This window comes from Heterocephalus glaber, unplaced genomic scaffold, assembly GCF_053883595.1.
Source record: "Heterocephalus glaber isolate CG9 unplaced genomic scaffold, H.glaber_assembly_v1.0 deba00000818, whole genome shotgun sequence".
NCBI lineage: Eukaryota > Metazoa > Chordata > Mammalia > Rodentia > Bathyergidae > Heterocephalus > Heterocephalus glaber.
Window position 1 is genome coordinate 18,883,280 of NW_028258164.1, and position 20,470 is coordinate 18,903,749.

At 53.0% G+C, this 20,470-nt stretch overlaps 1 protein-coding gene across 1 annotated transcript in view; it reads right to left on the minus strand.

Moving 5' to 3' along the window:
• The window catches only part of Ptprn2 (protein tyrosine phosphatase receptor type N2), a 611,205-nt gene that overhangs the window by 331,384 nt on the left and 259,351 nt on the right, over positions 1 to 20,470 (minus strand). Inside the window, exons 7-10 of the mRNA XM_004860321.4 lie at positions 15,860 to 15,979; positions 14,693 to 14,733; positions 12,072 to 12,451; positions 5,457 to 5,543 (exon numbers count right to left, since the gene is read on the minus strand). Coding sequence (XP_004860378.3) covers positions 5,457 to 5,543; positions 12,072 to 12,451; positions 14,693 to 14,733; positions 15,860 to 15,979 — 628 coding nt within the window. The remainder of the gene's footprint in view (positions 1 to 5,456; positions 5,544 to 12,071; positions 12,452 to 14,692; positions 14,734 to 15,859; positions 15,980 to 20,470) is intronic.

A 20,470-nucleotide genomic window follows, 5' to 3' on the forward strand; every position in this document is an offset into this window, starting at 1 on the left:
AGGTCCACTGAGTTACTGGCTGTCACATTCAGTTGTGAGAAGTGACTGCTGCTGATATGGAAGCAATGAAGGAGGAACATAAACCTGGGCTCATGTCCTCCATGCCCCGGGAAAGAAGACATTTTCAAACATCCCAGTGGTGTGCAGAACTTGCAGCGCACTTTTTACATGGCTCCTATGATAAACAAAGCTCCCCATGACCACGAGATTCAGTTCCCTCCAGACTGGACACAGCAGAAAAAGCTACATCCTCGAGAATTTGCAGAATTCTTCATTTAAAACTACCTTTAGCCAATTTAAGCAAATCATACTTGTCCACATAGATAAGCAATTGCTCCATAGCCGCAATCCCAGCTATAATTATTTCCATGCTAAATGCAGGTCTAGTCGCTCTGAGCTCTTCATCATCCAGTGGTTCTACTCAACACATTACCACGTTGATAATAATTCACTCTCTTTTTATGGTCATGGGCCATGCTAACAAAGAACAGAAATAATTTCTAAGATTTCAACACTAATATATTTTCCAGAAACTTTGCCTGCTATCAGTTAAGGCAATGCAAAACAAACAAGCCAGCCCAATGCTGATGAGTGTCAGGCACATGAACTCTGCTTAACTGAGGGCTTAGAAACCAATCTTGCCCACTTTCTCATTAAAATAATTTAAAATGCATACAGTGTCCTGCCATCGTAACATCAACACATGACCTATGAGTCTTCTCAAAGGCCACATGTTCCAGGTCATCTCTGACTGTGACACCACAGTCTGACACCCTGGCCACCCAGAACTCGGTGCATGCTCTGACTGCAGGTCCATGAAGTGTGCGGTAGACTAGCAGACCTTGGAGACAGCTTCTTCTTGTTTAAAACCATTTATAAAACACAGAACCTCCTAGAGCCCAGTCCAGTGAAGCTCTCTCTCAGTGTGGTTAGTCTAGGAGTTGTTACTTTCATGTAATGATGGGTTATATACACACAGGACTACTGGTAGCAAGTCTACCTTTTTTTTTGCAGAACTGGGGATTGAACCCAGGGCCTTCACACTGAACTACATCCCCCAGCCCTTTATTTATTTAATCTTGAGATAGGATCTCACTACATTTCTAAGTTGCCAGGCTGGCCTCAAACTTGTGATCCTTCTGCCTTGGCCTCCCAGAGTGCTAGGATTACAGGCCTGTACCACCATACCTGGCTCAAGTCTACCTTTAAGGTCTACAATGAAGATAACACAAATGATGATAGTTGCCCTTGTAAACCCTACTTTGTAGTCAGTTTAAATAAGACAAGACTTGGGTCCTAAAATTCTCTTTAATTTTGCAGATAAAAAGAAGATAGCAAGGATATATTTGGCAACAATGGATAATTTTAAGGTGAATCGTTTAATGTTGATACTTTACAACTAACATAAATGTAAATGCTGTTCTTATCAATGAATGAACTTTTTTTTTTCTTAAATTCTTTTATTGGTACATTGTAGGTATACAACACAATTACATTTCTCATTGGGAATTGTACCTTTACATGATGCATCTTGGTTCTTATTTTTTCCCCATTCCTAGCCCTCCCTTCACGCCCTCCACCCTTCCCTATTTACAAAGACTTTATTTCCATTTTTTCCATTTCTCAGCATTTTTCCTTTCCCTTCTTTCCTTTCCCCGCCCCTCCCACTACCCCTACCTCTTTGGACCTTTTCTTCCTATTTTGCATTATTGCATTATCGATTATTCAATGAATGAACTTTCTTGAATGCTGTTTAGAGATAAGATGAACTTCTGATAGGCTATTTTCATTAAAACTTGTTTGCTAGCTTACTCCTTTTTGGCCTGGTAGACTGACCTGTTGTCTGTTTGATACCTGAATTTTAGGTGCAGTTCACAACACATGTGGGTGGGTGGATGGATGGATGGATGGATGATGAATGACAGACAGATGGATGGGTGGATGGAGGATGCTGGATTGATGGCCAAGAACCACTTTGTGGGTGGGCTCTTCCCGCAGTCCCTGTAGCGTGACCCTGGCTTGTTCCTATGGACCATAGCTTCCTCCCAGTCTTGCTCAGCCCCTCTCCTCCTCCATGGAGGTGACCCCGGTTTGGGAGTGGGTGAGTCTAAGGTGCTCATGGGAGCCAACAGGAAATGAGGGCTCCCACAGATTACCTTTGTGTGCCCCATTCTGTCCAGGTCACGGACCAGAGGACAGGCCCCGGCCATGACATCTAAAATTTCTTGCAGATGGCAAAATAATGCAGACACACACTCCTAAAGCATACTTTCCATGATCATAATTTCTGCAGTTAGATATTCCTGCCTCCCAATATTAGGCAATAATGTTTCAAAAGATCCAGTGTGAGAGCTTATAAGGGAGGAGGGACTGAGAGAATCAATTCCTATTTGAATGTGCAAGGAAACAAAGACTCACTAAGTTATTGATTACAAGGTAATTTAATGTAACCCAAGCTTTAACCAAAAGCACAGTGATGGATGATGCTCTCCTTTCCTGGGGCTGAGCAGCTGCATCACTGGCAGACTGCATCTCCTCTAAAGTCATGCCGTGATCTGTATGATCTGGGGCTTCCTTCTTTGATTAATCGACGCCCTGTCTTGCAAGTGAGGCTTTGCTCTGAGCCTCAAATTACTGTATTGAGTGGGGCTGGCCCAGTTCCTGCCCCAAGAAGCCTATAGTTTGCTGGAAAAAATAAAGTCTTAGCTCTCATGGGTCAAACATCATCACCCGAAACCACAGTCTCCCAGGGAACCCCTAATTCCTGGACCAGTTCTACACAATGCTTCAGGCTGGGCCTAGGGAAGAGCCGAAGTCCTAGAAAAAAGAGCTTACTAGGATGCTTAAGTCCAGATCTACTCATGTTAGTTTTTCCTAACAGTGATAGGAATGATGCACCATTGCACAACCCACCACATGCTGTGTGTCTCCATACCAGGTGCAGCCCGAAGCTCTGAGCAGGGCACCCCCCTGGGGATCTGCCAACCTGCATCAGCCATCTGTGGGGCCCTTATGGAGATTGATGAGGGTTTAGAGAGGGTGACAGCAAAGCGTGTTCCTGTGAGGGAGCTCCTGAGAGGGGCCGAGACCCAGGCCACACCCAGACTCCCTACTATGCAGAAGGGAAACTGAGACTTAGGAAGGTAAGCGACTGACTCCCTCCAAGTTGTCTGAGACTACAAAATGGGCTCAACCAGCATGTAACAGGCTAGCATTGTTAACCAAAGCGCGGGCCTGGGTCAGTGAGCCGCAACCACCTCTCTGTCAGAGAGCAACAGCTACCTCTCTGGAATTGTTTGCAAACACACAGCGGCTCTCCTGACATCTCACCATGATCCTTATTTCAAGGACAGCGTGTACCTGTGTCTGGCAGTAGACCACCTCCTTGTAGCTGTCTAAAGCACCCGACAGGGTGCTGAGGATGGAGCCTGCACTTTGCTCCGGGAAGAAGGCTCTGGACACCAGGCCCGTCCTCCTCTCTTCTCAGTGCCCTCCCTTCCCTGCTTCCCGTGTGCCAGGGCAGTGAACTGACAGCAGCAGGACTGTGAGTGGCTGCGAATGCCCCTCATTCGGCCTAGTGACCCTCAGGTCCTGGTAAACCACACTACATTCATGACTTAGCACTGGCTGCACCTGTGCACCTGTGCTTAGGCTCTGCTCAGTGAGGGCGCTGCGTTTCTGGTTGCCTCTGAGGCCCCAGTGATGATAAAGCCCTGGTTAACTTGTTCTGTGTGAGGGGTGGGGCAGGAAGCAGGGCTCAGGGCTGGCGCAGGCATCTCCCCAGCTCTGTGCACGCAGGAGCCTGGAGCATAAGTGCCAGGGTGGAGGATTCCCAGTGCTGCATCCTCGGAGCTGTCTTGAAGAATAAGAGCCCAGTAAATCACACAGAGGAGAAATGCAACTGTTTCTGGCAAACGAGAGCCATGAAGATTGATCATGGAATTAAGCTGTCCTCCCGTGACATGCCGGGTGACCTAGGAGCGGAGCTCGTCTGAGGAGAATTGACGCCTGGCACCTCCCTGTGGCTCCAGGGTCTGGGCAACATCTTTCATTGGCACTGCTCACCCTGGTGCTCCCCACCTGACCGCATACCATGGGAGGCAGCCCTGCATCCATCAGCCCACCCGGGACAGCACGGTTAGATTGTAAAATCATAACTGTGGTCGTTGTACGTCTGCTGGCATAATTACATCAGCATGCTAATGCCATTTTAATGGTCTCTAATGATGTAATAAGAAATAATGGAATTTATTTGACAGCTACATAACCATTAACAAAACATATTAAGCATAACTAGTACTTCCATAAAAATGCAGACAATGTCTGCCAGCGCCAGCGCACATGTCCCCTCTTCCCCACTCCGGGAACAATGAGGCCCTGGCCCTCCCTCCCAGGGCCTGAGGTGCAGGGGCCCTGAACAGGTTGGAGGAGTACACGTCCATCGCTGTGGGGCAGTGTTCAGAATTGTTGGGATGTGCCGGTACTGCTAGTGTGTTCAGAAGTCAGTGCTGTCACCAAACGCATGCACACACATCACACACGTACAATGGCTCAAAGCGCAGGGTGGCACAGAAGCCACAGGGCCAGGCCTGGGGGCTTTGGAGGAGTGAACGAAGGTCGGGGGCAGGATGAAGCTGAGCAGGACCGCGGCTGTGGGGAGGACACTGGACAGGAGCTGCAATGGGCCAGACTCTCTAAGGCACAGGTGGGTGGTGCTCAGTGCCTGTGCAGCAGGTGACACACCAGGCCTGAAATGCTCTGAAAGGGTTTGGCTGGCTCAGCCCAGGCCTACTTCTCAGAGAGGCCCAGACGCCTGTGTTGGAAGTCTGGCCTGATGCAACCACACAGGAGGACTGTGCCAGGTCCCTAGCCAGGGTCAGTGTGAAGGATGGAGGACAGGCACCTTGCCCACTGCTCCACTTGTGAGTCCCAACCTCTCTTTGCTCTCCCACTGTCTGTGCACTGGGCGCCCAGCCCTCTTGCACTGCCAGCCCGTGCTAGTCATTCACGCACACAATTCCTTGAGTGCTGCTGGCTTCAGGAGTGGAGAGGGGCTGCCCCACGACATGCCCCTGTGAGGCAGGGACACTGGCATGCTGGATCACTTCAGGGGCTCAGGGCCAGGCTCGCTCTCCCCCAAGGAAGCAAGCTTTTGAGGTAATGAGGGATGCTGTGTGCCACAGGCATTGGTGACTGCTGGCTGAGCATCCCTGGCAGGGGCACCAGTCCCTCCTTGCTTCCTTAACAGTGGAGTGGGCCAAGCCAGTGCACCACATCCAGGGTCAGAATGCACACCCTCAAGCACAGCTTCTGCTGTATTTACAGCTTCTCCAGCCACTGCAATGTCCCCTCCTTTCTCCCCTACAGCTCCTCCCAGACACAGTCAACAAGGCCCCATGCCCAGCTCACCCTCACAGGCTGATCTCTGAGAGGACAGGCCGGTATCCTGCACTTACTCAATGTCCTCGAAGATGTTGGGCGGCACCTGCAGGAGGCGGGCGACGTCTTCCATCAGCTGCCTCCCCTTCTCTGGGCTCAGGGGGCTGTGGAGAGAGGAGAGGCAGGGTCACCAAGGACTGGGACCAGGTTCTCCCTTGGGCAGGCAAACCCCTGCATTTCCAGCAGTAAACAGAAAATACAGCGCAAATGGGATTGTTAGGAGGATAAGGGGCCCTGATGCCCCTGTGACTCATCTCAGCCTTCAGTAAAAATACAATAAAGAGGGTGAGAGAGGAAAACTGAGAGAGGGGAGGAAGAGGAATGGGAGCTGATGCTGGGGGTCAGATTGCTGGGCCGCGTCACGTGCACAAAGGAAAGAGCTGCCTTATGTGGAGTCATTTCCAAAGCGAGTCACAATTCCAGGAGGTGGGTGTCTAAGTACCACATGTGCAAGTGTAAACGGCGGGGTGAGGTGGACACTCCCACTGGCAGCACCTTGTCAGAGGGGCACAGCTGTCCCAGACAGACACTGTGACCACGGCTGCCCAGCAAGGCCACACCACAGGGAGAGCCTGGAGCAGTAGGCACATGTGACTCAGAGCTCCAGTTACGACTCCTGAATTCCAGGGTTCTGGTCCCTGGACCTTCGAGCCTGTGAAGCCCACCTGTGCTTCACCGCTGAAGCACTAATTTATGTTATTGCGACAGCAAAGGCATCAGCCCCGCTAGCACTGTTTCCTTCACTTGCTCAGCAAATGCTGAGGAAGGAGCACAGCCATGGACAGTAGAGACTGGACCCTGCGTTTGTGGGATGTGTGCTTGTGTGGGGAAGACCAGCCACAGACATTCATAGTCCTGTCGTTAGTGTTGAGTTGTCATCCAGAGACCCATCTGTTGAAGTCCGAACCCCAGAGAGCGTGAACTTCTCTGCAAACAGGTTACGTGAGCTTACTCAGTCAAGGCGGTGTCACTAGTGGGGCCCTGAGCCTGTAGTCGTCACCACCGTCCTTGTCGAAGGGGGGACCCAAGTAGGTGCAGTGGGGGAACACTATGAGGACACAGGGAGAAAACCAACCACATGTCAAAGTCATCGAGACCACCGGTGGCGACAGATGGCCTGGGACTGGCTCCCTCAGGCCAGCCAACACCTTAATCCCGGACTTCACATCTCTAGGAGAGGTTATACACTGTGGAATCGGCTGCCCAGCTCGTTGTGTTGTTAGGGGACCAGAGCAGGCTGGTGTGCACATCAGCTGGTGACAGGGGCAGGGAGAGCTGGAGTGTGGGTGAGCAGGATCTGTCCTCGATGGGCGAGGTACCATTTCCCAGGAGGCCACATCTGACAGAAGCACAACACCAGGCCCTGGAATGGCAGGCTTGGCGGGTGGCAGTCAGGAGGTCAGCATGACAGGGACAACACGGGCCGGGCCAGGATGTGCACAGGTACGACGGGGACCTGCAGGCTTCTCCGGAACAGCGAGGACCCGTGGGGGAGGGGCCAACCGCGACACTCCCCCTGGACACAGCTGTGGCCCACGACTGTGATCAACATAAGGACCCAGGACAAGCTGACCACGGACTCAACCCCTCCTTCTCTCATAAATGCTAACCCAGGGATAAGAGGCACTAGCCAGAAGACCACAGGGGGTAGGAGCAGGCCCCACAGGGGAAACGCACTGCATGGGCACACATTCTGGGCTGGGGCTGAGCTTGTCCTAGAGACCCAGAACGTTGGCCAGTGGGGCCCATACCTGTTCCCTTCAGCATCACACACAGCTGCACCCCTCATGAGGGTGCTCCATGTGTGCCCACACCTCCATGTACACCAAGATATTTGCCAGATGCACACAAACACCTCCACGTGCACCAGGACACTCCCCCGTGCACACACTCTCCAGGTACACCAATACACTCCCCACATGCACACAGACACTTCCACATGTATGAAGACACTCTCCAGGTGTGCACGTACCTCCATGTACACCAAGACACCTACCAGGTATACACGCAGACAGCTATGTGCACTAAGACACTCCCCAGGTGCACACAGCCAACCAGCAGTTTTCCACCAGAGGGTGGTGGGCCCAAGTGGAGTGTGGCATCATCATGGACTCAGCCCCACTGGCCCTAGGACTCTCCAGACACCACACAGGAACTGAATATCACCACAGCGAGATCAGTCAAGGCAGCCTTGAGGGTCACCATGGCATCTGCAGCCAGGATCATTTCATGTCCTGCAGACAGGACATCCCCAACTACCCCAGCCAAACAGCAGGACAGCCAGTGCCTTTCAGTCTCTCTGTGGCCACTTGTCATGGGTGCCAGCAGGGAAAGCACGTTTGTAACGACCACAGTGGGGCACCTGGGGTGCTCAAAGGAGCATGCACTCATCAGTTCATTTCCAACGCATGCTGTCGTCTGTCCTGCCGTGGTCTGAATTTCCATAGGAAGCAGTTAGTTAATCTCGAAAATCAGTGGGACGATTCAGCATGAACAGTTCTACCTGGCAGTGTGTGGCAGCTGTCACCCAGTCCCCTGATCATGGTGCTGCCCTTGGACAGCAGGCACCGAGCTCTTGTGGACCAGGATCTGAGCTGTGAGGGCTGGGGACCTCAAGCCAAACCTGGACAGTGAGCAACAAAGGGTCTCAGAGATAAAGAAGGCATCTCCTCTCCACTGCGTTTCCAGTCTGAGGGAAGCGTGCTGAGATATTTTAATGCTACTGTTCAAGATTTTTGACTAAATAAACAAAATGGAGAGAATCGAGAGGGTCGGTAATCATCCATTTGCTGGGAAGTTCACAGTGGGAGGTAACACCCGTCTTCCCATGACGCTCTCGAAACACCAAGGCTGCAATGTGGACGTCCACACAGCACCTGGACTGAGGACCTAGCTGCACAAGCAGTGAGGAATATGTGGAGAGCACCCTTCGCATAGAGACCGGGGAGTATAACGGAGGGTCAGAAGTACCAAGAGCAGAGAGAACTGCTGGAAGGCTCCCTCAGGCTGCTCATAACACTTGCATGGAAAGCACTGTTGCTGACTCACTTATTTATTTTTTTATTTATTTTAGGAGATGGCCTCTGTCTGTGTTGTCCAGGCTAGCCCTAACTCCTGGGCTCAAGTCCTTGGCCTCTGTCTCCAGCAGCTGGAACTACCGGTGAGCACCACCATGCCTCATTTTTTAAAAAGGGAGACTGAGACTGGAAAAATTATGCTCCTAGACCAGGATCCTTCCACCAGGAAACCTCCAAGAAAGAACCCATCCAGGCAGGTCACTGGAAGGCTGACACTCAGGGTGGGTGTCACAAGAAGGGATGGCCTGGGCCTGTGGCCTCTCATGGGCCTCCTACAGCACAAAGCTGAGAGTCTGCACCTGCGATCACTGCATCATGAGTCTCTATGCCTCCTCACACAGCAATGCCATCCTCTCTTACCTCCAGGGCAGCTGAGATCAAGCTGAGAACAGCACGCTGTGGAGAGCACTCCTGCTGACCTGCTTCACATCCGTGTCTAAGGGCTGAACCACTGTGTGTCTGCCATGCTACTTGCTCAACTGTGGACAATTTACAATCTATATGAAATTGCACTAAGAGTTAGGGAACCACGATGATGGGCTGTGAAAGAAAAAGCACTCGACTTGGGTACGAACCCGGGGTGATACTGGAAACCAGTGGAGGGACTGAGGTTTCCTTGGGATTTGCCGATTATCCCAGTTCCCGCTCCGTCACCCTAATCATGGCTCACCTGTGGGCTCCTCCAGTGTGGAGAGGCGCAGAAGAGGGCACCAAGAAGAGGCAACCACCGGCCTGGTATCTGCTCCCTCCACTTCCCTCTTAGAGAGCCAGGGAGGAGCCTGTGACCACCTGCATCCCAGGCCAATTCATCTGAAGTTGATAATGTTCCCTACAGCTCCTGAGAGCGATGCTATAAACAACCACTGACTCCCACAGCAGCTGAGGAACTGCCATGTGCCAACAACTCTTTCTCAACACCAAAATGAGAATGTCCTTCTCGGTATAAACACATTAATTTCTCCACATTGAAAAAAATGTCAAGAGTTTAATAAAAATCTAAGCGGCTGTTTGCACAGAACTTGGCCTTGGAGACAGTGATCCCGTGTTCCTGTGAGGCTGGTTCGCAACTCTACAAACAGCCAGGCGAGCTGTTGTGGGAGTGAACCCGTGATGACTTCCTCCCCACCCTGAGATGTCTGTGAGGGGCTCTTCCCTGGATGGCTCCAATCCCTGGGATCCAGGACCCCCTGAGGGCCCTGACACCCACAGGGAGCTCAGCACATTTTTCTGCTCCATGCTTGAGACCAGGGAGGTCCCGCAGAGAGAAGCACTCAGCATGGAGGACAGGGCCAGGCTGCTGACTGCCGGGCTGCCCAGAAGGGTGGCCAGTGTACTGTGGGTGGGGACAGGATGGGATGGGGGTTGCACTGAGGATGGCTCCTGGGCTGGCCCAGGAGCAAGGGCCCAGGCGGTGACTCCTCGCAGAGGGCTCCAGCAGGAGGGCAGCCCCAGTTCCCACCCACGGACAGAATATCCTGAACTACACCCTGCAGCCGGGCTGGACATGGCTGCCCAGTGTGGGCCCTGCCATCTCTGCCCTCATGGCTGCCGCCCAGCACACTCACACACACATGTGCACACACACATCAGATAGACACACCATACACATATACCACACACACACACATACACACAACACACAGACATATTACATACACATACCCCACACATATACACACAGACGTGTGTGCGCACACAACAGGTAGCCACACCACACACATGTGCACACATACAACAGACATACCATATGTGTATAGACACATACATGTGTGCACACACAACAGACAGACACACTGCACACATGGACATACCACACACACAACACACATAGACACACCACGTGCACACCCCACACACAAAACACCACAGACACCTCCTGGACACATACAGGCATATGTGTATAAACAGTCAGCACACACAGACACGCATCACCCCACAGCCACACCCACACCCACACCGGCATGTAGGCTGCACACACCACCTGCTAGGACGACACTTCCAAAAGCACCAGCCATCCTAAGGGGTGGATCCATGATGACCCTTGAACCCGACGTATGCCTGCCCCAAGCCCCTGCTGGCTGTTCGCCCTCGACCCTGTGCCCACTCCCACTCCCTGAGGGAGCAGCCCTGGTTCCTCTCTCCCTCTTTCTCCGAGAAAGCCCAGCCTCTCAGGACCGGGGCAATAACACCCTGTGTGCAAGACGTGGTGCAGGCATGTTCCCCGAAGCATGCAGGCAAGAACCCTGAGAGCCCTCTGTATGCAGAACAGAGAGGACCCCACCCTCCCGAGGCTTCTGTCTCACACAGGCAGAGCGTAGACAGAGGCAGGGACAGAGACAGCAGCTAGTGGCTCCTCATCCGGGCCTGATCATCCTAGTGAGAGAGAGCCCTAGAGAAACAGGGTCAGCAAGGACCCCAGGGAAAGCTGCTCCCATCTGCACACCAGTCTAAAGTCATGGGATCACCGGTGTGAAACTGGTGTGAAATCTGAGTTTGGTTTTGGTGACCATCTGTGGTTTGAGCTCACTATGAAATCTCTACCCGATTATAATACACGTGTGTCCCTCAAGGGTGAAGCATGGCCTCGTGGGCAGCAGGGTGGAGTCTGCCAGAGCCAGGTCTCTGACCCACTCCTTCCCCACTGCCACGGGCAACAGCTGAAACATGCTGGGCTTCCTGGCAGGGGGAGCAGAGCGTGAGCAGGTGCGCACTAGTTACAAATGAGCACACGTGCACACTTGAGACACTGCCTGTGGGAGACCCAGACTCACCGAGATGGCCCTAGATGTTGGCTCATCAGTGAGGGAACCAAGGAACCAGCTGGCCCTGTACTCACAGGGCTCATCACATCCAGATCCCTTTCCCGAGAGTTCAGACTGAGATGAGGAGAAAGAACACTGTGCTTCAGTGGGGCACACTGTCCCTCTGAAAGGCCCCTCCGGCACTACTATTTGGGCCATGGGGTGTGAAACAGACAAAGCTTTTGGAGGAGTTTTTCACTCAGTACTGGGGATTGAACCCCAAACCTTGACACTGAGCTACATTTTCAGCCCTGTTTCAATTTTTTATTTTGAAACAGGGTCTCACTGGGTTGTTAAATTGCCCGGGCTGGGCTTGAACTTTTGATCCTCCTGCCTCAGGCTCCCAGAGTGCTAGGATGACAGGTATGTTCCACCACACCCTACCTCTTCTGCAGTTTCAACCATCAAGGAACCGGCACAGAGTTGAGCTCTCCAGGCGTCCTACCAGGAGAGCAACCTGTCCTCAGCCTTTGCTTGGCCCCAAAGGTGCCAGCCTACCAGGTTTGGGTCAGAGCCAGAGAATGAGGAAGGACCTTGAGAGTCTGGCTTTGTTCACTGTACTCAGAGCACCACTCTGGAGCTTAGCACCAGGGTCACAAGCACCAGACAAGCACACGGGGCTCCTGGCTGCCGCCCACCTATGATTTCAGACCCCACACTCAACAGACATTGAAAATAAGATTGTTTTCTGCCTCTGTGAGACGCCCTCCCGCCAGGGTCTTGGGGCACCAGGAGGTGAGAGTCTTCTACTTACTCAGTGTCTGTCACGATGTAGCCCAGCTCCTCACCCTCAGAAGGCCTGGCTTCCAGCTGCAGGCCTCCACCTGGGGGGACCTGCGCTCCTGCCTGGGGGCTCTGCACATCCTGCAGTGCCCCTGGATCCCAGCTCTGGAGCCCTCCAAGCCCAGTAGCCCTGGGCTCTGCGTTCGCCTTCTCCAGGAAGTCTTTGGAGTATGTCTGGCTCTTCACGTTCTCCACCCCCACATCCTCTTCCTCTGAAGACAAGGAAGCCACAGGCTCCTCGGATTTCTTGATCTCTGTTGGGAAGGATTTCTCCAAGGGATGCTCTCCGGGCAGGAGTGGGGACCCGTGGTCCTCCAGGAGGTCTCCAGGTGGGACACTCAGGTGATTGACCTGGCAGAAAGGGAACTCCTGTGAAACAGTGTATAGAGAGGACAGCAGGAGCTGAGACCGAGGGATGTCTGCAATGGAGTCCCCCACGTGGGTCACAACGGGACTTGAAAGGAAAACCCTGGACGAAGGTGGTGCCTTTCTGTCTCTATCTGGAACGCTATCTAGGAGAGACCCTGCAACCTGCTTGGGGCAGGGCACTGTGTTTGAGAACCACGTGATCTCAACTGGAAACTGGATAAAGAAGATGTGGTTTTTTTATAAAATGGAGTACTATTCAGCCATAAAGAAGGAGAAACTAGAGACATTTATAGCTAAATGGATGTATATTGAGGCCATCCTCTTAAGTGAAATAAATAGGACACACATGTGTAAATACCGAATAGTGTCTCTAGTGTGAGAAACTGAGAGTGTAAATAAGAGTTAAAATGATGAAAACAAATAATTGATAATTTGAAATAGGAAAAGGTCCAAAGGGGTAGGGGTGGCAGGAGGGGATGGAGAAAGGGAAGAAGGGAAAGGAAAAATTATGAGAAAGGGAAAAAAGTGGAAAGAAGTCTATGTAAATAGGGAAGGGTGGAGGGGGTGAAGGGCACATAGGTAATGGGGACAAAAATAAGAACCAAGATACATCATGTGCAGGTACAAACACCCAATGGTAAATGTAAACGTATTGTATACCTAAAATGTACCCATAAAAAAAAAAAGAACCATGTAATCTCGACCCCACCCTTTCCTGAAGAACCTGACTCTGTAGCTAGCACAGTGCTCTGCCTGCACTGGGATGTTGTCCTGGGCATGAAATCATGTCACTAAGGTTACATTAGCCAGAAATAGGGAATCAGATTTGCTGGAGAACTTACTTTACCAAACACATTTACTTAGGAAATTAGGAAGGGTCATGAAGGGAATCAGCCCTTTTTGACTAAAAACGTGTGATTCCTTGCCTTTTCTTTTTCTGTTTCTGAATATTTAAACAAAATGGCAGTCCTCTGACAAGGTCTGCTCATATTCAGATCCTGGGTCACACGGGTACATAGCATTTACCTTGCTGACCAGAGACCAGACAATATCTTTGGGCTACAGAAGGAAAGGAGAAAATAATCTCCCAGGGCTGGGGTTTCACCAGTGAGGACAGGACTCCAACACCCAACACCTGCTCTGACAGAGCCGCCTGAAGACCCAGCAGGCTGTAGAAATGAGTAGGGGATTTCTTGAGTGGGGGAGGCAGTTGTGCTGAGTCTTGGCCACCCTGTGGCAGAGCCCAGCCAGCCAGCAGCACTCTCTGTGACTGCGGTTTGGGGGCCACTGGCCCGGGGTGCTGCCCTCAGCCACTGTCAAGCTCTCTGTCCCTTCCTGAATTTGGAACCAGCCACTCGGAGAGAATTCAACAGCACTGTGGGGCTTAAAATGTTCTCAGGTCCTTGCCAACAGGCACTGAGCCATACACCACTAAGATAATCTGTTGAGCGGTTTACCCATGATTATCTTTTTTCCACTCCAAAACCAGTGTCATGGAACCACATAATATCATTGTCATTGCATGTGAGCTGATTGTGGCATTCTTAAGGCTTGGTTAATGAGACAAGTCTCTAAAATAGGAAAAATGAACATGAACACACTAACAGTGATGGGCAAAACTGATGCATGGTGAGCAGCACCATCTGTACCGAGCCCTTCACAAGCCACTGCCCCAACAGCATGTCTAGCAGCCCCACTGGACGCTGGACAGCCCATGCTGCAGCTGGACTGGCCTTGGCCACAGGTGGAGACCAGCACTTGACCAGTGGCCAGTGCTGCTGAGGAGCTGCTGGATTCTATCTTAATTCACTGATGTTTGGGGCTACACAGCCATATGCTGCTGGATGCTGCTGTGCTGGCCATCACTGTGGGCCTTTGTAGGCCATGCCCTCCACCTGCCCCTCAAGCACACGGGGCAGCATCATGACTGGGAAGGGTGTGCAGGGAAATTCTGGGAATACTGGTGTTCTTGTTTATATTAACCATATTTCTTATGTTTCTACAACGTGTAAAAATTAGTTTATAATCTGAAAATGTCCATCATTATGTACTGATTACATACATTTTATGTACTCTTTCCATTTTTCTCAGTTTAGGGACTAGAAGGTCTCTTCCCTACTTTTCTTAGGGGTGAACTTTGCCTTTCACAACTGCTCTAAGCCTTGAATGAAAGGTTTACAACATGGTTGAACGTGAGCCCAGCACCCAGGGACTTTGTCTCACCTCAGAGGAGCCTGGGCTGTCATCCTCCCATGCTCTGCTACCTGTAACAGACACAAGTGTCACCATGGCCTTGCAGCACAAAGAGCCACAATGAAGGTGAGCAACAGTCAGGGCTCAGTCTCGCACACAAAGTGAGCCTTTCTGACTACAGCCCCAAACAGCACCTTATAAACAAGAGGGGAGAGGGTTACAGCTGAGCAGCCAGGAAGTTGGCATGGAGCGCACCTCCCCAGGCCTAGGGCCGAGTTTGTCCTCGTGTTGGCTCTCACACGTAGAGCCTGCTATCCCACGCCCAAGTGCTGCCATGGAAATGCATGGTGAAGCATCCGAACCAGCAGCCTCAGTTAAGACTGCTCCACCACCCTGACTCTGGTGACCACGCTGTGCTTCTCTAGAAGAATGCCCTACCTGTAACACCCAGGGTTGTGTGACCCACTGTCCACGCTCCAGCCCATATTTGGCCACCCTCTCAACAGTGGCGCTGCTGGGCACAGCACATTGCCGTGTGGCAACCCCTGCCTTCTGCTGTGTCCTCCACTGCCACTAGGCAGGACACCCACTCCCAGGGAGCCCCAATCCACTGCAGGGAAGGGGCCTTGCCATATGGCCCATGTGCTGGCCATCTGTAGGCACTGACCTGGAGGCCCAAGGGACACCAAAGTGAGGGCAATGGGGGGCCCAGCTGCATGGAGTGGCAGTGGAGGGGGTGACCTCGGGGAACCAGACAGCCAAATAGGGTTTATTATTCAAATATCTGGCAGTACCCACTCATAGTAGGAGTAAAACAAAAACCCTCTCCATTCCTCCTGCTCTCTGAATCCTAAGCCTCAGCATGAAGGAACAAAAGGTCCTCGCAGAGAGCAGTCTGCCCTTCAATCTCACTTCTCCGGCAGGCTTAGTCTGTTAGGAAAGCTTTTAGAGGCAAGAGTTCAAACAGGTAAACATTATTAATACAAATCCCTTCTTCCCAGCAGGGACTGTACTGTGGCTAGGAAGCAGGGTCTCTCCGAGGTGCCACGGTCTCATCCCCTCCCCACGACACCTGAACTGCAGATATTGGAGAAGTGAGGTCACCTTGGAGCATGGCTTCCCGGCCTCCCACTGGCTCCTGTAGCTGTTGCTCAGCTCCTCCCTTGGGGCCAGCCTGGACTTCTGCTGGACACTCACCTTGCCTCGCAGTGGCAACAGCGATCACATCTGCCATCCCCTCCAGCCCGATGGGGGCCCCGTGCTCCACATCAGCCTGCTGCCTCCTCAGATCCTTCAGGAGACTAGGGACAAGCACTCCTGGGGACACAGAAGGCACAAGGACACAGTGGGTTCAGCCTTCCCAAGGACACGAGGGCAGCTGGATCACGGAGCATGACAGGCCACTCGACTTCCCTGGGAAACTTCCCACAGAAGCTGGAGGCGGTCAGCCAAAACATGGCGGCATGTTGGCTGTGAAACCCAGGTGCTCTGGTCAGGTTTAGGGGAAGCAGAGAGCCAGAGCAGGACGAGCTCATTGACCTGGTCAGGGACAGAGGGAGGTCTCTGGGGAATCGCCTTCAAGACTGGGCATGAACAAGCCGTGAGAAACTGCTTCCCTCTCACCTGGAGAATAGATCACAGGCCCGAGGAAGAGCATGGAGTCCAGCACCTCACTGGGCCTGTGACACTGTGGACGTAGACAGCTGCCATATCCCTACAGTGTGTTTAGGGGGAGCTTAGTGGGAGCCCTGGGCAGTGTGGCTGACCTGTCCTGGCCACACATGGCAGCCCAGGCCCTGTGTGGCGCCCACGAATCAGTAAGAGGGGAAGCTCCGGAGTGTCCCCCCAGGCAGCCAGGCAGACCAGCCCTCCATGGCAGCAGGGTGATGTAGTTCCTCTCAGATAGCCACCTGTGGCACAGCCAAGGGGATTATAGGAGTCATTGTGCTTATCAAGGGACCCTCTCCTCAGTGAGCTGGAAACTGGGCACGCGAGGTGCATACCAGTGGGACATCCTGAGCCTCTGTCTCATCTAGGTCAAGCCTCTGCCCTCTATCCCCGACAAGGATGGACGGTGTGATCAAAGATCATCCCTGACCATGCGCCAGGGTAAGGAGCCTCCTGGAGAGGTGAGCAGTCAGAGGGCGCTAAATTCCTCACTGAGACTCACTGTTGGGGTACTGCAAGGAGGGTTCCAGGGGGAGGTGGTCACTGGAGCCTTTGGAGGGTGCGTCTTCCAAACCAGTCTCTTCCCTTAGGTTCTGCTTTCCAGCCACCGCAAGCAGGTGACTTTGCTCCACCACACCCTTCCACCATAACACTTCTGCCTTGGATCCAGCCAACCATTGACTCAAATCTCTGAAACCCTGAGCCACATAAGCCTCTCCTCCTTTAAGTTGTAGTGTTGGGTGTTTTGGCCAGCAACAGCCTCCAGCTGTCCACACTCCATTCAGGCGGGAGGGAAGAAAGAACACCTAATGCGAGGCAGGAAGATGCCGATCTTCAGAGGCCCTTTCCATCCAAGCTGTGTTTGATTGAATGGTGGAAAGGTCATCACCCCTCCTGGGCCCTTCTCTCTTCCACGATGCCTACCAGCCCTTTCCCAGGTGAGATAGGGATGTGTCTGTCAAGCTTGTTTCAATATGGCCCATGATCCAGTCACCTCTCTGTTCTTCACCTGCTTTCCACCTGTTCATGCACCTGACACTACTAATGGATTGCTTTGCAGTCAGAGAAGACACAACAGAAGGGGTCTGCACATCGGCTGCTGGCTGGGGGGTTTCCCTTAGCAGCGGGGCTGGGCAGATGTTACATGGAGGACAGCAGTGGCCCTGGGGTGGGCAGACGGGCATCACACGGAGGACAGGAGTGTCGCAGGGGCAGGCGGGTGGTCATAGGAGCTTTGGCACAGGGTGGGAGAAAGGAGCCCACAGTACTCATTCATGGTGACTTTGATCTGGCCCTTGTATGAAGCGGGACCTTGGTCCCGTTGGCTCCACTCATGTGAGGCTGCAAGTGCAGTAGTCCTCACTTCAGACAGCTGGCACCCAAGGGGCACCCATGGGAGCTGTTTCCAGACTGTGGGCCACAAGGAAGTGGCTAGGCAAGGTGAGCCCCACCCTGAGTCTGAGCAGCTCTGCCCCAGAGTGGGAGGTCAGGGGTCAGAAGTGGGCAGGGTGGCTGGGATGAAAGGCAGGCAGGAGCCGTGCATGGGCTCCCCTGGGGCTGCAGGACTGCTGTGAGCATCACGAGGCCAAGCTGAGCAGTGGGTAGAGGAGCTCCAGCTCCTACCTGCTGCTGTATAGAGACCAGTGAAACCCAGTGGCCATTGCTGAGGATCACAAAGGCCCCGTCTTTGAGGAAGTCCACCACCACACACAACGCCCATAACTACCCACTGTAGCTGGATGTGGTGGCAAATGCCTGTAATATCAGCAGTCTAGTAGGCTGAGGCAGGACTACAAATTTCAGCCTAGAATGGGCCACTTAGTGAAATCCTGTCTCTAAAATTTTTTAAAATTTAAAAATGGGCTGGGGATGTAGCTCAGGGCAAAGGTCCTAAGTTCAAGTCCCAGTTCGTAAGAATAAAACAGAACAAAACAAAAACATGTACCCTGAGAGGACCACAGGGTCAGCCAGGAATGTGGCTGCTGCTGGAAACTGTACAGAAAGGAAGTCAGCCTAGGGGCCTCAGGCACAGCACTCAGCACACAGCACAGGGACGGCGCCACAACGCAGGCAGCCAGAAGGGGACCGAGCTGGGGACAGGCAGCGCCGGTCCAGATGCAGGTAGGAAGGGCTGCATAGCGAGCACGGCAGAGGTGTGGGCACTCAGCGGAGAATCTCGTGGAAGCTCTGGGAGGAAGAGTGCAGACCTAGGCAACAAAACACGTGGTGTGGCAGTGGAGAGGATGAAGGGAAAAGCGGGGAGAGCTACAGCTGCCTGGGTCCAGGGCAGAAGAAGCCTGCATGACCATGGAAGTGGAGCCTGAAAGAAAGTCCAGCACATCCCAGATTTGGTGAGGAATATCCACTTAGAGATTCACGACACCCAGGAAATCCCAAGAACAAACAGAATTCACCACCATCGGATGTCACAGTCCACATGCTGACCAGGATCAGGAGGCCCGGGAGAGGCGGTTGGGGCAGAGACCAGCACGGCCAGCAGCCAGCTTCTAAAAACAGGGGGCCCAGACCCACACTGAGCATCTTGTAAGAACACATGCCTGATATGTATGACCGCGTACCTGATATTACACATACGAATGACATTCTGGATGTGGTGAAAGGGAATGCCCAACCCAGAAATCTATAGCCAGTGAAAACTCCCTTCAAACATGAAGGTGAAGTAACATGTTTTCATGCAATGCACAGGAAACAGACGCCATGTGCATCCATCCCCAGCAGACTCTGACAGCTCTGCCAGGCCCAGGAGCACTTTAGCATTGCCACATGGCTCAGTAGGCCCGGCCACCAGTGGCAGCCCCAGATCCTCTTGTCTCTTGCACTGAGGGCTTTGCTCTGGTTGGCCAAGCAGCAGAATGAGGATCTGTTCCGAAAGAGCAGCACAGGCAGGGCAGGAGGCAGTGCTCTGGGTCAGGTAGGCTCTGCTGACTTTCTGAAGAGAGGGTAGGGGAGCCCTCAGGAATGCCCATGGCAAAACAAAGGCAGCCCCTGTGACCAGAGGGTTGAAGCTCCTCCAGTAATCCCTATACATAGTCACGAGGGCCATTTCAGTGTTTCGTTCTTTCTAAGTGCCCACCCGCCTGCCTTCCCCTCCCTATGTCTGCCAAGGAAGGGTGGCATCTGCCCTGCCCCCGCCTGCGCCCTGCAGGGACTGTGACCCTGGCTGGCACCCTCAGGAGCTGCCTCTCAAACATGGCCTTATGTGGGCTGGCTGACTGTCCATGGTATCCTTTAAAGTCAGTGCCCATGAGCTCAGAAGGGCATGAGCATGAGCCACCACTCCAACTGAGTTCTCGGGGAGAAGCCAGGTCCCCGCTGGACCTGGGCCTGGGCCTGGGCCTGGGCCTGAGCTCCACAAGGGTAGGCTCCAGCTCCACTTTGCCACCAGGCTCAGCTCTGACTCAGCCTCATATCTCAGGGCTCTGACAGTGGGTCTGGGGCCACCCTGGTAGTGAGCACTCACGGAGTGAGCACGTGCCCCTCCCTGGGGGCTGTCAGGGGACCACTGTCTGTGTGCCTGAGTCTCCACATCAAGGGGACCACAGAGGCCTGGAGCCACACAACCTGCCCAGTGCAGGCCATTGATCCTGGCTTGCTGACCCTCCTCAGAACTTCAGTGAAGGAATGGCTCGGTGCCCCTACCTCTTTTGCCTTCCAGCACCCATGCTTCCCTCCTGGCCCTGGGAACTGTGAGTGATACCTTTCCTTCTGGGGGTGGTCACCACCCCACACACTGACCTCACCACAAATGAATCACAACAAAAGCCACATCTAAATGCGGCTTCCTCCCTTGGGCAGAGACTCAGGTGTGCACCATGGCTGCTTCCTTCTGGTCCCACTGGAGCCTCTGCCCACAGTGGCCCTGGCCCAGGGCTCACCAGGGCTAGACGCTTGCCAGAAGAGGGGATGGCAGTGACAAACAAGGGAGATACCTCTAGACTACATGCCGAGGCACTTGCTCTCGCCTTGTCACTCCTTGTGCAAGTGCCAGAGTGATGCTTTGCACACTCCACATGGAGGGTGGCACAAGCACCCACATGGCTGGCTGGAAAACTGCACTCATGACCTCCAGATCAGAGGAGGCATCTCAGACCCAGACCCACACACAAAGCCACTTCCAGG